General features: G+C 40.2%; 1 protein-coding gene across 9 annotated transcripts in view; it reads left to right on the top strand.

Moving 5' to 3' along the window:
• mcf2la (mcf.2 cell line derived transforming sequence-like a) overlaps positions 1-17,611 on the top strand; it is a 98,829-nt gene that overhangs the window by 66,744 nt on the left and 14,474 nt on the right. For all 9 annotated transcript variants that reach the window (XM_058380485.1, XM_058380493.1, XM_058380488.1 and 6 more), the window contains exons 9-24: positions 3,793-3,907; positions 4,012-4,131; positions 6,942-7,133; positions 8,094-8,285; positions 8,476-8,635; positions 10,142-10,188; positions 10,290-10,357; positions 11,400-11,466; positions 11,626-11,741; positions 11,847-11,916; positions 12,036-12,128; positions 15,334-15,426; positions 15,808-15,933; positions 16,225-16,446; positions 16,707-16,799; positions 16,902-16,980. In XM_058380485.1, coding sequence (XP_058236468.1) covers positions 3,793-3,907; positions 4,012-4,131; positions 6,942-7,133; positions 8,094-8,285; positions 8,476-8,635; positions 10,142-10,188; positions 10,290-10,357; positions 11,400-11,466; positions 11,626-11,741; positions 11,847-11,916; positions 12,036-12,128; positions 15,334-15,426; positions 15,808-15,933; positions 16,225-16,446; positions 16,707-16,799; positions 16,902-16,980 — 1,853 coding nt within the window. The remainder of the gene's footprint in view (positions 1-3,792; positions 3,908-4,011; positions 4,132-6,941; positions 7,134-8,093; positions 8,286-8,475; positions 8,636-10,141; positions 10,189-10,289; positions 10,358-11,399; positions 11,467-11,625; positions 11,742-11,846; positions 11,917-12,035; positions 12,129-15,333; positions 15,427-15,807; positions 15,934-16,224; positions 16,447-16,706; positions 16,800-16,901; positions 16,981-17,611) is intronic.

Below are 17,611 nucleotides of genomic sequence, written 5' to 3'. Positions count from 1 at the left end.
TGTGTATGTGTATACGTGTGTGTAGATGTATGTGTATAAGTCTGTGTGTGTATACATGTGTGTGTAGATGTATGCGTATAAGTCTGTGTGTGTATACGTGTGTGTGTAGATGTATGCGTATAAGTCTGTGTGTGTATACGTGTGTGTGTAGATGTATGCGTATAAGTCTGTGTGCGTGTGTATACGTGTGTGTGTAGATGTATGTGTATAAGTCTGTGTGCGTGTGTATACGTGTGTGTGTAGATGTATGTGTATAAGTCTGTGTGTGTATACATGTGTGTGTGTAGATGTATGCGTATAAGTCTGTGTGTATGTGTATACGTGTGTGTGTAGATGTATGTGTATAAGTCTGTGTGTATGTGTATACGTGTGTGTGTAGATGTATGCGTATAAGTCTGTGTGTATGTGTATACGTGTGTGTGTAGATGTATGCGTATAAGTCTGTGTGCGTGTGTATACGTGTGTGTGTAGATGTATGTGTATAAGTCTGTGTGTGTATACATGTGTGTGTGTAGATGTATGCGTATAAGTCTGTGTGTGTGTGTATACGTGTGTGTGTAGATGTATGCGTATAAGTCTGTGTGTGTATACGTGTGTGTGTAGATGTATGCGTATAAGTCTGTGTGTATGTGTATACGTGTGTGTAGATGTATGCGTATAAGTCTGTGTGTGTATACGTGTGTGTGTAGATGTATGTGTATAAGTCTGTGTGTGTATACGTGTGTGTAGATGTATGCGTATAAGTCTGTGTGTGTATACGTGTGTGTGTAGATGTATGCGTATAAGTCTGTGTGCGTGTGTATACGTGTGTGTGTAGATGTATGTGTATAAGTCTGTGTGCGTGTGTATACGTGTGTGTGTAGATGTATGTGTATAAGTCTGTGTGTGTATACATGTGTGTGTGTAGATGTATGCGTATAAGTCTGTGTGTGTGTGTATACGTGTGTGTGTAGATGTATGTGTATAAGTCTGTGTGTATGTGTATACGTGTGTGTGTAGATGTATGCGTATAAGTCTGTGTGTATGTGTATACGTGTGTGTGTAGATGTATGCGTATAAGTCTGTGTGCGTGTGTATACGTGTGTGTGTAGATGTATGTGTATAAGTCTGTGTGTGTATACATGTGTGTGTGTAGATGTATGCGTATAAGTCTGTGTGTGTGTGTATACGTGTGTGTGTAGATGTATGCGTATAAGTCTGTGTGTGTATACGTGTGTGTGTAGATGTATGCGTATAAGTCTGTGTGTATGTGTATACGTGTGTGTAGATGTATGTGTATAAGTCTGTGTGTGTATACATGTGTGTGTAGATGTATGTGTATAAGTCTGTGTGTGTATACATGTGTGTGTAGATGTATGCGTATAAGTCTGTGTGTGTGTGTATACGTGTGTGTGTAGATGTATGCGTATAAGTCTGTGTGTGTATACGTGTGTGTAGATGTATGCGTATAAGTCTGTGTGTGTATACGTGTGTGTGTAGATGTATGCGTATAAGTCTGTGTGCGTGTGTATACGTGTGTGTGTAGATGTATGCGTATAAGTCTGTGTGTGTATACGTGTGTGTGTAGATGTATGCGTATAAGTCTGTGTGTGTGTGTATACGTGTGTGTGTAGATGTATGTGTATAAGTCTGTGTGTATGTGTATACATGTGTGTGTGTAGATGTATGCGTATAAGTCTGTGTGTATGTGTATACATGTGTGTGTGTAGATGTATGCGTATAAGTCTGTGTGTGTATACGTGTGTGTGTAGATGTATGCGTATAAGTCTGTGTGCGTGTGTATACGTGTGTGTGTAGATGTATGTGTATAAGTCTGTGTGCGTGTGTATACGTGTGTGTGTAGATGTATGTGTATAAGTCTGTGTGTGTGTGTGTGTATACATGTGTGTGTAGATGTATGCGTATAAGTCTGTGTGTATGTGTATACGTGTGTGTGTAGATGTATGCGTATAAGTCTGTGTGCGTGTGTATACGTGTGTGTGTAGATGTATGCGTATAAGTCTGTGTGCGTGTGTATACGTGTGTGTGTAGATGTATGTGTATAAGTCTGTGTGCGTGTGTATACGTGTGTGTGTAGATGTATGCGTATAAGTCTGTGTGCGTGTGTATACGTGTGTGTGTAGATGTATGCGTATAAGTCTGTGTGTGTATACGTGTGTGTGTAGATGTATGCGTATAAGTCTGTGTGTATGTGTATACGTGTGTGTGTAGATGTATGCGTATAAGTCTGTGTGTATGTGTATACGTGTGTGTGTAGATGTATGTGTATAAGTCTGTGTGCGTGTGTATACATGTGTGTGTAGATGTATGCGTATAAGTCTGTGTGTATGTGTATACGTGTGTGTGTAGATGTATGCGTATAAGTCTGTGTGTGTATACGTGTGTGTGTAGATGTATGCGTATAAGTCTGTGTGCGTGTGTATACGTGTGTGTGTAGATGTATGTGTATAAGTCTGTGTGTGTGTGTGTGTGTATACGTGTGTGTGTAGATGTATGCGTATAAGTCTGTGTGTGTGTATACATGTGTGTGTAGATGTATGCGTATAAGTCTATGTGTGTGTGTATACGTGTGTGTGTAGATGTATGCGTATAAGTCTGTGTGTGTGTGTATACGTGTGTGTGTAGATGTATGCGTATAAGTCTGTGTGTGTGTGTATACGTGTGTGTGTAGATGTATGTGTATAAGTCTGTGTGCGTGTGTATACGTGTGTGTGTAGATGTATGCGTATAAGTCTGTGTGTGTGTGTATACATGTGTGTAGATGTATGCGTATAAGTCTGTGTGTGTGTATACATGTGTGTGTAGATGTATGCGTATAAGTCTGTGTGTGTGTGTATACGTGTGTGTGTAGATGTATGTGTATAAGTCTGTGTGCGTGTGTATACGTGTGTGTGTAGATGTATGCGTATAAGTCTGTGTGTGTGTGTATACATGTGTGTAGATGTATGCGTATAAGTCTGTGTGTATGTGTATACATGTGTGTGTAGATGTATGCGTATAAGTCTGTGTGTGTATACATGTGTGTGTAGATGTATGCGTATAAGTCTATGTGTGTATACATGTATGCAAATAAGTCTCTGTGTGTAGATGTATGTGTATAAGTCTGTGTGTGTGTATGTGTATACATGAATGCGTATACATGTGTGTGTGTCTGTATACATATGTGTGTGTATACATGTATGCATATAAGTCTCTGTGTGTATACGTGTGTGTGTGTATACATGAATGCGTATAAGTCTGTGTGTGTGTATATACATATGTGTGTGTATACATGTATGTGTATAAATCTGTGTGTGTATGTATGTATATACATATGTATGTATGTGTTTGTAGACGTATGTGCCTGTGTGTGTATGTATGTAAGTGTGTATACATGAATGTGTAGAAGTCTGTGTGTGTGTGTGTGTGTGTGTCCACCAGTATTATGTAAACTGTGTGTACTCCCAGTAAAGCCACTGCAGTTGTGTGTAGCTGTTGAATCAGGAACAGCTCTGGAGTGTGTTTTATAACTCAGGCATGGCCTATATTATATAATCTCACAGAGAAAGCGGAGGCTGAGGCTGGTTTATTTTCAGACTCGCAGAAAACTCCAGCGGCAGCTTGTGCTTGTGTTAGCTTGCTTGCTTCCCTTTGGGGGCGGATTGAGCGTGTTCTTATCTTCTCAATGAAATCTGTGTGCACATGTCTGCAAAAGACTATGTGAGAAAAATGAAGCAGTTATCTTTTTAGGACATCATAAACACTACTTCATCATCTCTCATTATACATAAATCTGTCTCTGTGTCTCTCCAGGCTCCTGGGCCAGCTGGATGAGACCGAAACAGCGTTCGATGACTTCTGGGATCGGCATCAGACCAAGCTGGAGCAGTGTCTTCAGCTGCGCTATTTTGAACAGAACTTCAGGGAGGTACGGGAGTGTGTGTGTGTGTGTGTGTGAGAGAGAGAGAGAGAGAGGATAAAAAACATATTGCATTTTTCTGATCAGTTGTCTTTTATGATCTGGGTTTTTAGATCCGAGCCCATTTGGATCAGGTCGCTGATAAATTATCCACCTTCTCAGAGGTGGGCATAAGCCCCGCCCACGGCGAGCACATCCTGAAGGACCTGACCAATCACGAAGACAGAACCTGTGTACGTATGCAAATTCATCCAATTAGAATGAATTTAGTATTGCTGCATTAAACGTCAGCTACTAGATCTATAAAGAGTCATGTTTATTATAGGAACACCCGTCCACCTGCAATCAGCCAATCATGGGGCAGCAGCTCAGTGCATACAATTCTACAGGCACCGGTTAAAAGCTTCACATCAAACATGTGACTTTGAGCATAGCATGGTGGTACTCTTGTTGCCAGATATTCTGGTTTGAGGATTTCAGAAGCTGGGATTTAGACTGAGTGGTGCAGGGAGCGACAGTGATGAGAGAGGTAGGCTTCAGTAACTCAGGTAATGACTCTTTACATCCACAACAAGCAGTAGGATGAGGATGAGGATGAAGAAGAAAGTCCAGAAAGAACATGTGCATCAACAATGTGGACGTAGAACCGACTGGCTGATGGGATAATCACATGAACGAGCCTTTAAAAAGTGGAAACAGAAATACACTTCCCCTCACACACACACACACACACAAATGTTTTGATCCTTTTGATTCTTTTTTAATATTAGTTCTTGTGTTTTTTCCCTATCCTTGTAGAGTCATTTGCTTCCTACTAAAGTTAGAAAAACATGCCCCCAACACACACACACACACACACACAAACACAAACGCAGCCTTATAAAGCTCATCCATCATAGTGACAGCGTGCCATGTGTGTATGAGCGAGATACTCCTCCATAGTCCCTAGTTATATCTACATCTCTTCCGTCATTATTAACCGGGCAGATGTTATTAATTGAGAAGAAAGCATTCGTTTGCTGACACAGCCATCATCGACTCACGTGTGCCCTTTTTATTTTGTCTACCATAATACGTTCAAAGAGTAAATAAAATCACGTGAGTCCCGGTGGCATTAGCATACTGCTAAATTGCAGAGCAGAGATGTCCTTGCTGAACTGCAGGGGTGCCATTAGTTTTAGATGCTGTGTGTGTGTCTAGTAATTCTGCAGCGTCGATGCTACGGGCTGGAGAGGGGGGGAGGAGAGAAATCAGTGCAGTGCTACACGATGCAGGTTTCTTTCCCCCCACAAACACACACACACACACCAGAGCTCTGGCATCTTTGTTGCTTGTATTCTATATATTAATAACATCATTGATAATAATGTAACACTGTTACATTTTAATGTAGAATAAAGGAAAAAATAGATATAATGTTTATTTTTATTTAGTGAAATGACAAATTGTGATATAAATGTAAAAATAAAATAAATATAGATTGGTAACTGCTTTGGCTTTAGTCTGGGCTGAGCTCTGGAAGTGATGAAACACTGCTGTAGTTCAGTTCATTATTAATTTATGGTTTTAAGGCGGTTCTAGACATGAATTATAATGGATTAAATATAATAAATGTTATAATATAACTAAGAACAAATATTGTGTTTGCTTTCTGTTTACTATAAGGAAGCAAATGAGTGTTCAGCAGTCTAATGATTAATCCCGATCAGCTCAGCTAATCCTGATAAGAGGATTAGATTATAATTGGGACGGGTCTAGTAGCCACACTTACTGACTGAAACTGATTGAACTGGTGATGCACTTCAGGATTTGGAGCTGATCATCATGATACAGGAGGTCCGGGTGGAGCAAAGAGAGGTTCTGAAAGAAATGAAGGGCTTCGAGTTTGCCTAATGTGACTAATAGGAACCTTGTTTAAACAACCAATCTGTCTCTCTCTCGCCCTCTCTCTCTCTCTCTCTCTCTCTCTCACACACACACACACACGCTGTCTGTCTGTCTCTCTCTCTCTGTCTCACTGTCTGTCTCTCTCTCACACACACATGCTGTCTCTCTCTCTCTCGCACACACTCTCTCTCTGTCTGTCTCTCTCTCACATATGCTGTCTCTCTCATACTCTCTCTCTCTTTGTCTCTCTCACACACATGCTGTCTGTCTCTCTCTCTCTCTCTGTCTCTCTCTCACTCTGTCCCTCTCACTCTCTCTCTTTCTCCCTTTCTCACTCTGTCTGTCTCTCTTTTACTCTGTCTCTCTCACTCTCTCTTACTCACTCTGTCTCTGTCTCTCACTCTGTCTGTCTCTCTCTCTCTGTCCCTCTCACTCTCTCTCTTTCTCCCTTTCTCACTCTGTCTGTCTCTCTTTTACTCTGTCTCTCTCACTCTCTCTTACTCACTCTGTCTCTCTCTCACACTCTGTCTCTCACTCTGTCTGTCTATCTGTTTCTCTCTCTCTCTCTCTCTCTCTCTCTCTCTCTCTCTCTCTCTCTCTCTCTCTCTCTCCCTCTCTCTCTCTCTCTCTCTCTCTTTTACTCACTCACTCTGTCTCTTTCTCACTCTGTCTGTCTGTCTCTCTCTTTCTCTGTATATCTTTCTCTTTGGTTCTCTCTCTCTGTCTCTCTCACACATGCTGTCTGACTCTCTCATACTCTCTCTCGGTTTGTCTCTCTCACACACATGCTGTCTGACTCTCTCATACTCTCTCTCGGTTTGTCTCTCTCACACACATGCTGTCTGTCTCTCTCTCTCTCTCTCTGTCCCTCTCACTCTCTCTCCCTTTCTCACTCTGTCTGTCTCTCTTTTACTCTGTCTCTCTCACTCTCTCTCTCTCTTACTCACTCTGTCTCTATCTCTCACTCTCTCTCACACTCTGTCTCTTACTCTGTCTGTCTATCTGTTTCTCTCTCTCTCCCTCTCTCTCTCTCTTTTACTCACTCACTCTGTCTCTCTCTCTCTCTCTCTCTCTCTTTTACTCACTCACTCTGTCTCTCTGTCTCTCTCTTTCTCTGTATGTCTTTCTCTTTGGTTCTCTCTCTCTCTCTCTACAGGAGGTGCTGGACCAGGCTCTGGCATTGGCGGCTGATGGAGACACACTGATTGAGAACTCTCACTATGCCGTGGACTCCATCTTGCCCAAATGCTCTGAGCTCAGGGTCGTGTGTGAGGAGGTGGGAGCTGTCCTGAAGGCCAAAAAAGCCCACCTGCTCAAAGCCATGGAGCTTCACGCCAGCCTTGAGAAGGCAAGTCTTCATCTTAAAGGAGTACTCTCTCAGGCCTGAGCTATTCGCTTTTAGATTATTGTATGTGTGATTACCATGGGCAAGAAATTTGACACCAGCGTGTCAAAGACGTGTTTCTGCATAATTCACTTGTGATGGAAGTGTAAGCACAGCTGCTGAATAAATAAATGTGTAATAAATGTTCAGATTGTACAGAAATGTGCAAAAATTACAACTCTATTATTTCTATAAACTGTAGCAAAGAAGGTTTTGTTTCCAAAAAGTATCTGTTTCCAAGAACATAGCTATAAATCAATATAAATACATTATTTGGCATGAACAGTTAATATGGTCTAAATGAAAAAAATATCAGTATTGCAAGCTGGAGGATTTCACTTGTATGTGGATGTGAGCGAGCGCATAGATATGAAGCTTTGAGGGGGAAAAAATCAAGAGCACTTCCATTAACATGAACCTACAACACTGCATAATGTATTTACAACATCCTTAACCTGGTCAAATAAAAGACTTCTAGCTGGTTTGTAATTTAAGTGATATAGCTGATGTTAAGGAAGTTTTAGAAGTCACAGATCATCTCTTCAGTGTTTCCATGGTGGAAAAGACATGGGGTACATTCACTTCAGCTTTAGATACAGATATAAGGATATTGAAGCACTAAAGAGATACAGACACTGTCATTGTGCTACACCGTAGTCTCATGACGAATTATGTTAATTAAAAGGTTCGTTTTCAACAGACCGGAGAATTCATGGAAACATTCTACAGAAATATTCGGCATGAATGTTTAACGGACATAATTCACTTCCATAATAAATGAGTTTCTTGTAAACACTTTCCGTATAGATTTGGGTTTGTTGCATTTTTTTCATGGAAACTAATAACTCCTGTTCCATTTTCCATAGCTACGGTTCCATCATTAGTTTGTAATACATTCCTCTTTCTGTCACTTCTCTTTACCAGGCTACCAGATGGTGTGATGATGGAATTTACCTTCTAGCGTCTCAGCCTGTTGACAAGTGTCAATCACAGGATGGAGCAGAGGCAGCGCTGCAGGAGATCGAGTCTTACCTGGAAACAGCCAATCAGCACAAGCTGACAGACTTAACTGGCATCTGGAGGGAGTACGAATCCGTGCTGACAACAGATTTCCGAGTAAGCGGCTCAAACCGATTGTTCCTTAAATGATGTTTATGCCCCCCATGTCAGTCTGTTGTTATATTATCACACATTTGTTTAGATGATGAGATTTCATTTGACCTCAACCTTCTGGTTACTTCATTCCTCCTTATACATCCTTGATAATAATATACAGACACAATGATGATGATGGTCCGTGTTACAGGATCAGGTGGAGCGCGTCTTCCAGAAGCAGCTCTCTATGGAGGACATGTTTGAGAAAAGAAGAGTTTGCCTGAAGAAGTTAGCAGCTAAGCAGACACGGCCTGTCCAGCCGGTCGCACCTCGACCCGAAGCAATCATCAAATCCCCCATGTCCTCTCCCGGTACGTCACCATCATCATTTTACCCAACCTTCATTTAATCACTATTTGATTCTTTCAGCTTGGCTCAGTGCTTCCATAGGACTCAAAAATGCTTAAATTTGAGAACGAACGATGAAGGAAAGACGTTTTGCTTTTTTACTTTGTACATTTCGGTTCACTACCATTTCTCACACAAACTTTTAACCAGAATTTAAAGTGTAGTGTCAGACAACACAGCTATTAACTAGCTATTAGCATTCAGCTAGTTGATAACATTAGAGTTCTTATGCTAGCTCACGTTTGTGAGATAAAGTGTTGTGAGGTAGCTTTAGCTAATGGTCTCTGATGTTCCTCAGGTGTCTGGAAAAAATGACACTAATTTCTAGTACTTTTACACTTTAAGTAAACATAACAGTGTATAATATTCTACACTAGTTTGCTGAAAGAATTTGAAGCTGTACAGCATTTTCTTTTTTGTTTAGCTGAGAAGTGGTGCTATTTTATTTGAGTTAAGAATGTAGGTATGTGTTAAATGTATTTAATCAGTTTTGTTAATATTTTGTACAAGCAGCCATTAAGTCAGGTGTATTGCTGGCTAACGGTAGTAAGGAGGCTCTGTTGCCATCTAGTGGTGTGTTGTGAAAAGGGATTCGAGACGTACACTATATTGGCAAAAGTTTTGGGACACCCATCCAAATGATTGAATTCAGGGGTTGGGCTCGGCCCCTTAGTTCCAGTGATAGGAACTCTGCAAGCCAGGCCTTCTCGTCCAAAATCAGTGACTGACCTCACAAATTCAATTCTAGAGGAATGGTCAAAAATTCCCATAAACACACTCCTAAACCTTGTGGAAAGCATTTCCGGAAGAGTTAAAGCTGTTATAGCTGCAAAGGGCGGGCCAACTCCATATTACATTCATGTGCATGTAAAGGCAGACGTCCCGATTTTGACCTGTCTCACAGTCTCCGCTCTAATTCATCCCAAAGGTGTTCTATCAGGTTGAGGTCAGGTCAGTCAAGTTCCTCCACAACAAACTCACTCATCCATGTCTTTATGGACCTTGCTTTGTGCACTGGTGTACAGTCATGTTGGAACAGGAAGGGGTCATCCCCAAACTGTTCCCACAAAGTTGGAAGCATAAAATTGTCCAAAATGTCTTGGTATGCTGAAGCATTAAGAGTTCCTTTCACTGGAACTAAGGGGCCAAGTCCAACCCCTGAATAACACCAGAACAACACCTGAATTCAATGATTTGGAGGGGTGTCCCAAAACTTTTGGCAATATAGTGTAGGTTGTGTTGCTTTTAAATCCAAAAAATGGTTGTAGCATTTACAATGATATATATTTTGAAGCACTATGAAGAATTTGTGGAAGTACTCTGTATTTGAATCACATTTCCCCAGTCCTAAAGAGTGACGACTGTTTCTCTGATTGCTTCTACTATTAGCAATTTTATGATGGTTTCACACACATGAAGAGTGTCTGTAAGACTGAATACTAAACACTCACTTATTTTTGCTTTTGCAGCACATAAAGAGAGGAATTTATCATCTGACCTTATCAACAACAAAAAAGTAAGAATTTTGCTTGAACACATCAGTGTTATGGGATATATTCTGATTTCTGATGTATTTGTATGACTAATATTGTGTGTGTGTGTGTGTGTGTGTAACAGAGCGATACACTCCTACAGAATGGCAGGTGTCTCTCAGAAGAGGAGGAGAACCTGGCTGTACTTAGGCGGTCAGTAGAGGACAGGAGTCATGAAGTCAAAGTTTAAGACTAATCACCAGTTGCATCGTGACCTACTGATATCACACACTCTGTTCCTTCAGTATGGCATAAGAAGGCGAAATTATTAGAGTTGCTTAAGATAAAGTACAGAATTATTAGTACCTGGGGGGACGCTTTAAAAATATGACTGAAGTCTAATATTTATTTGAATAAATAATTAAATAATAACATGTAATGTGAAATACTGCTAATAAAGCTGTTATAATAGATAGATAGATAGATAGATAGATAGATAGATAGATAGATAGATAGATAGATAGATAGATAGATAGATAGATAGCATATGAGAATGAATTGTTTAGCAACTACATACACTGATCAGGCATAACATTATGTACACTGAGAGGTGAAGTGAATAATATTGATGATCTCCTCATCATGGCACCTGTTAGTTGGAGGGATATATTAGGCAGCAAGTAAACATTTTGTCCTCAAAGTTGATGTGTTAGAAGCAGGAAAAATGGACAAGTGTAAGGATTTGAGCGAGTTTGATGAAGGGCCAAATTGTGATGGCTAGACCACTGGATCAGAGCATCTCCAAAACTGCAGCTCTTGTGGGGTGTTCCCGGTCTGCAGTGGTCAGTATCTATCAAAAGTGGTCCAAGGAAGGAACAGTGGTGAACCGGTGACAGGGTCATGGGCGATCAAGGCTCATTGATGCACGTGGGGAGCGAAGGATGACCCGTGTGATTCGATCCAACAGACGAGCTACTGTTGCTCAAATTGCTGAAGAAGTTAATGCTGGTTCTGATAGAAAGATGTCAGAATACACACTGCAGGACGGGTCAGGGCTGTCTTGGCAGCAAAAGGGGGACCAACACAATATTAGACCAGGTGGTCATAATGTTATGCCTGGTCGGTGTATATTTATCTATAAATATATAAACATGGAATCAGTCAAATGGTTAATTATGATCCTAAGCAAAGAAACAAACTTAGTTATGGACACATGATGAGTGTGTGATATTGTTTGTGTCGTGTGTCTCTGTAGGCATGTAATGAATGAGCTGTTGGAGACGGAGAGAGCTTATGTGGAGGAGTTGCTGTGTGTACTGCAGGTAAGCAGCAGCTCTTATATAAAAATATAATCGTTCTACTGAGTCACACTATAAGGATATGACTCCAAAAAAACACTAACGTTAACTCCAGTTCCAAGCTCCAGTGTTGGTAATTGTTTTGGAGTTTTGAACTATAATGCACATGTGTGTGTGTTCCAGGGTTACGCTGATGAGATGGATAACCCCAGCATGGCGCACCTCATCCCCATCACCCTTCACAACAAGAAGGAGGTTCTGTTCGGCAACATGGCCGAGATCTACCACTTCCACAACAAGTGAGGGTTTGTCTTAACGACAGTGTGTTCGCATTCATCCTTAATGGTTTTTAAGTAAGTTGTATCTGATTTATTAATCCTAACGGGCGCTTTTGTTTCTTCCAGAACTTTCCTCCGAGAGCTGGAGGCGTACACAGACTGCCCCGAGCTCGTGGGCCGGTGCTTTTTAGAAAGGGTAAGTTTATTAAAAAATAACGTACAGTAATGAAATATATCCAGTGCGTCATATAGAGTATACACACACACTGTAGGATAAGATCAGCAGACTGACCACTATTTCCTTTCCTGCTTCAGATGACAGACCTACAGATTTATGAGAAGTACTGTCAAAATAAGCCACGCTCCGAGTCGCTATGGCGACAGTGCTCCGACTGCGCCTTCTTCCAGGTAATCCTTGCAATTTTATTAGGTGATAAAACAATGAAACCTATTTTTGCTCACTACGTACCGTTTATATTCACACTCGGTTGCCAGTTATTCACAGAAACTCCGCAGATCTGCATTTTATCTGGAATTGTGAAAGTATTTCGAATACTTGTGTAGCGGCGCGTGCAGACGCTGCAGTTAGACGCTCCGGTGCTTACCCATTGCTGCTGCAGTACACTACAGTGCAATATATACATCTAAATATACATTTCTATACATAGAATTACAGTGTACTCTGTGAATTATTCCTCTTTTTTAACTTACCTTTAAATGTGCTTGTTGCTGTCAGAGTTGGCCAATAAATATCTTTGTATTCTATACAATGACAATAGAGTAACCTTCCTATCTTCTGTACTTCCTTCCTTCCTTCCTTTTTTTCCCTTCCTTCCTTCAGTCATGACTCCTTCCTTCCTTCCTTTTTTTCCCTTCCTTCCTTCAGTCATGACTCCTTCCTTCCTTCCTTCCTTCCTTCCTTTTTTTCCCTTCCTTCCTTCAGTCATGACTCCTTCCTTCCTTCCTTCCTTTTTTCCCTTCCTTCCTTCAGTCATGACTCCTTCCTTCCTTCCTTCCTTCCTTCCTTCCTTCCTTCCTTCCTTCCTTCCTTCCTTCTTTTCTTCGTTCCATCCAGCCTTCTTTCTTTCTTTCTTTCTTTCTTTCTTTCTTTCTTTCTTTCTTTCTTTCTTTTTCTTTCCTTCCTTCCTTCCTTCCTTCCTTCTTTTCTTTGTTCCATCCAGCCTTCTTTCTTTCTTTCTTTCTTTCTTTCCTTTCTTCCTTCCTTCCTTCCTTCCTTCCTTATCTCCTTCCTTCCTTCCTTCCTTACTTACTTACTTACTTACTTTCATTCTTTCTTTCTATCTTTCTTTCTTTCATTCCTTCCTTTCTTCCTTCCTTCCTTCTTTCCTTCCTTCCTTCTCTCCCTCCTTTCTTTCTTTATTTCTTTCTTTCTTTCTTTCTTTCTTTCTTTCTTTCTTTCTTTCTTTCTTTCTTTCTTTCTTTCTTTCTTTCCTTCCTTCCTTCCTTCCTTCCTTCCTTCCTTCCTTCCTTCCTTCCTTCTTTTCTTCGTTCCATCCAGCCTTCTTTCTTTCTTTCTTTCTTTCTTTCTTTCTTTCTTTCTTTCTTTCTTTCTTTCCTTCCTTCCTTCCTTCCTTATCTCCTTCCTTCCTTTCATCTTTCTTTCTTTCTTTCTTTTCTTTTTTTCCATCCTTCCTTCCTTCTCTCCTTCCTTCCTTCCTTTCTTCCTTCCTTCCTTCATTCCTTCCTTCCTTCTTTTCTTCATTCCTTCCAGCCTTCCTTCCTTCCTTCCTTCCTTCCTTCCTTCCTTCTTTCCTTTCTTCCTTACTTTCATTCTTTCTTTCTATCTATCTTTCTTTCCTTCATTTCTTCCTTCCTTCCTTCTTTCTCTCCCTCCTTTCTTTCTTTTTCTTTCTTTCTTTTTCTTTCTTTCTTTCTTTCTTTCTTTCTTTCTTTCTTTCCTTCCTTCCTTCATTCCTTATCTCCTTCCTTCCTTTCATCTTTCTTTCTTTCTTTCTTTCTTTCTTTCTTTCTTTCTTTCTTTCTTTCTTTCTTTCTTTCTTTCTTTCTTTCTTTCTTTCTTTCTTTCTTTCCTTCTTTCCTTCTTTCCTTCTTTCCTTTCTTCCTTACTTTCATTCTTTCTTTCTATCTATCTTTCTTTCCTTCCTTTCTTCCTTCCTTCCTTCTTTCTCTCCCTCCCTCCTTTCTTTCTTTCTTTCTTTCTTTCTTTCTTTCTTTCTTTCTTTCTTTCTTTCTTTCTTTCTTTCTTTCTTTCTTTCTTTCCTTCCTTCCTTCCTTCCTTCCTTCCTTCCTTATCTCCTTTCTTCCTTATCTCCTTCCTTCCTTTCATCTTTCTTTCTTTCTTTCTTTCTTTCTTTCTTTCTTTCTTTCTTTCTTTCTTTCTTTCTTTCTTTCTTTTCTTTTTTCCATCCTTCCTTCCTTTCTTCCTTCCTTCTCTCCTCCCTTCCTTCCTTCCTTCCTTCCTTCCTTCATTCCTTATCTCCTTCCTTCCTTTCATCTTTCTTTCTTTCTTTCTTTCTTTCTCTTTCTTTCTTTCTTTCTTTCTTTCTTTCTTTCTTTCTTCCTTCTTTCCTTCTTTCCTTTCTTCCTTACTTTCATTCTTTCTTTCTATCTATCTTTCTTTCCTTCCTTTCTTCCTTCCTTCCTTCCTTCTTTCTCTCCCTCCCTCCCTCCTTTCTTTCTTTCTTTCTTTCTTTCTTTCTTTCTTTCTTTCTTTCTTTCTTTCTTTCTTTCCTTCTTTCTTTCTTTCTTTCTTTCTTTCTTTCTTTCTTTCTTTCTTTCTTTCTTTCCTTCCTTCCTTCCTTCCTTCCTTATCTCCTTTCTTCCTTATCTCCTTCCTTCCTTTCATCTTTCTTTCTTTCTTTCTTTCTTTCTTTCTTTCTTTCTTTCTTTCTTTTCTTTTTTCCATCCTTCCTTCCTTTCTTCCTTCCTTCTCTCCTCCCTTCCTTCCTTCCTTCCTTCCTTCTTTCCTTACTTACTTAACACAAATGTTTGGATGACTGATGGGTTTTTTCTTGTTTTTTTTAGGGAATTTGTTTGAAATTGCTGTGTCGTTTCTGATTATAAAATAGATATCTGATTTATTGATGTGGTAATTATTTGATTTTTGATAGCAGAAAGCCTTCATGTGGCATGAATGGGGATGAGGATCTGGGACTTCCTGAAGCATGTGTTTTATATTTGTTACATTGTTTTATATCAGTTACACTTGTAGTATCTTTTAGTAGTCTGAATAAATACTAGTTTTAACTAGAGGATACGTGTAGAAAGACTGTTGGATAACCAGGTTAGTATGCGGGGAACTGGCAACCGAGTTTCTCTAAGCTTCACATTGAAGCTACGAACACAAAGATGGTAGGAGTCGTGTCATGTTGACGTGTAATCTGCTCAGTCATTAATCAGGAGAGTGTTTTACATCGCGAATGGGTGTGTTAGAGAAGAGAAAACATTAAAGTTGGGAAATCAAGTCATAAAGTGTGAAGCACGTTTACAGTTAGCACTGGGTGTGTCTCTGCAGGGAACACGTGAAGAATTTATGACATGTATTACAGACAGGGGGTGTGGGAATATTTCTAGGAATAGGGCCATAATCCAGGTATGTGTGTGTGTGTGTGTGTGTGTGTGTGTGTGGTAGGAGTGCCAGAAGAAACTCGAGCACAAGCTGGGCTTGGACTCGTACCTGCTGAAACCTGTACAGCGCATCACCAAATACCAGCTCCTCCTCAAGGTACAATCCTCCCGCAGCAGATTCCTGGCAGCATGCATGTCACTCTTCAGGTTTCCCGTAAAAGTCAAGATATTTAGACACAATTATTTGCACATAGTTCTTTGCTGTGATGTTTTATGGTTTAGTTTTTATCATATGTAATACACTTGTTATTATTCATTTATTACAACATCATAGTATCATGTTTTTTGACAAAGTTTACACTCACCTCATATTCAGTGTTTCCTAGATTCAGTTTAGCTTGATTTCCTTTAGTTACAGATTCCTGTTTCGAGGTCAGATTATCGGAAAGCAAAGCATGAATACACACATGTGCAACGTCCATAAATTCACCACTTGACTAACTCTGGAGTGCGCATGCTTGCTTTCGTTTGTGTCCAGGAGTTATTAAAGTACAGCAAAGGCTGCGATGGATCGGAGGACCTGCAGGAGGCGCTCTCGTCCATCCTCGGCATCCTCAAAGCCGTCAACGACTCCATGCACCTCATCGCCATTACAGGATACGAGGTACAAGCGGCCAGAGTGGTTCGTTTCTATTCACACACAAATAGATCAAGTTTATCAGTACTATAGTTTGTGCTGAAACTAGAGAGATTCTTTCTGGTATTTAATAACATGACTATTAGGGTATGATATGAATTATGAGCCTGTTCTCACCCAATATGCAAATTTTTAGATGATGTGAACATGATAAACAGATATATAGCAGATACATGTGATGTACAATGAAATGTAATTGTTCTGGTAGATTTGCTGCTGTTAAGACTCTAACTGAACTTGCTGACCTGTTGTTATCAGGGGAACCTGAACGAGCTGGGCAGACTGCTGATGCAGGGGTCCTTCAGCGTCTGGACCGAGCACAAGAAAGGTCACGCCAAGGTGAAGGACCTGGCACGCTTCAAACCAATGCAGCGGCACCTGTTCCTGCACGAGAAAGCGGTGCTGTTCTGTAAGAGGCGCGAGGAGAACGGCGAGGGATACGAGAAAGCGCCTTCTTACAGCTTCAAGCACTTCCTCAATGTAAGACCTGGAGGAAATACATCATTTACATCATCACATTATATATCAGTACAATTCCACAAATTAAAGAGATTTTTTGTAAAAGTAGGATTTTATAATGTTTTATTTTATTCTTAGCAGCAAGTAGGAATTTGTCTCCCGCTTCCTCTAATGGATATTTCTGGATTCTTTCTCTATACAAAGAGATAAAAGTTCTCTGTCAGTTCTGTGATTTTTACGTCACTGTCATTCCTTTACATTTCTCTTTCTTTGTGCATCAGATGAGTGTCGTGGGCATCACCGAGAATGTTAAAGGAGACATCAAGAAATTTGAGATCTGGTGCAACTCACGAGAAGAGGTCTACATCGTCCAGGTCAGAGCTCATCATAAAAATATTCCTGTACAAGCACACTGAAACCTAGAATAATAATTCATGTTAAAATAATTTGTGTTTGGGATTTTTGTTTTGTTTCAGGCACCAACGGCGGAGATAAAAATGGCGTGGGTGAACGAGATCCGGAAAGTTCTGACCGGTCAGCTGAAAGCCTGCAGGGGTGAGAGAGAGAGAGAGATAGACAGGGAGATAGAGGGAGATAGAGATAGAGAGAGAGAGAGAGAGAGAGAGAAAGGGAGACAGAGGGATAGAGACAGAGACAGACAGAGAGAGAGAGAGAGAAAGGGAGACAGAGGGATAGAGACAGAGACAGACAGAGAGAGTGAGAGAGAGTGACAGAGAGAGAGAGTGTTAGATAGAGACAGAGAGAGAGGAAATAAGTTTAAAGATTTTATAGGATACGTTATCTCTCAGTCAAGCCAGATGTGTACTGATGTTCTCACATACCGCTATGATTTTCGCAGTATTGTTCTTATAAGGATAACCTGCTGTAGAATAGAACACGCTGTTAATTATGTGGATGAAATCATGAATAAAATTAAGCAAATAAGCATTTACAAAATTAGAATAAAAATAAATCATCCTTGAATCATCTTCAACGAATAAACCTAAAAAATGCTAATAAAAATATTTTCTGTTAATATTTTACATGACAAGCACCACTCTGGTCTTGTCCACTGAACTTGAGATCTTAACCTGGCTGGTATTTTTACAAATTTGTAAACTGTTTCATTCCCTTTCTTATTTTTCTTACTCAGTACTGTAATGTTTTATCAACCAAATAATGCCGT

Source organism: Hemibagrus wyckioides, linkage group LG26 (assembly GCF_019097595.1).
Source record: "Hemibagrus wyckioides isolate EC202008001 linkage group LG26, SWU_Hwy_1.0, whole genome shotgun sequence".
NCBI classification, from domain to species: domain Eukaryota; kingdom Metazoa; phylum Chordata; class Actinopteri; order Siluriformes; family Bagridae; genus Hemibagrus; species Hemibagrus wyckioides.
Note: the sequence above shows the minus strand (reverse complement) of the source record. Positions and strands in the feature narration are given on the sequence as shown.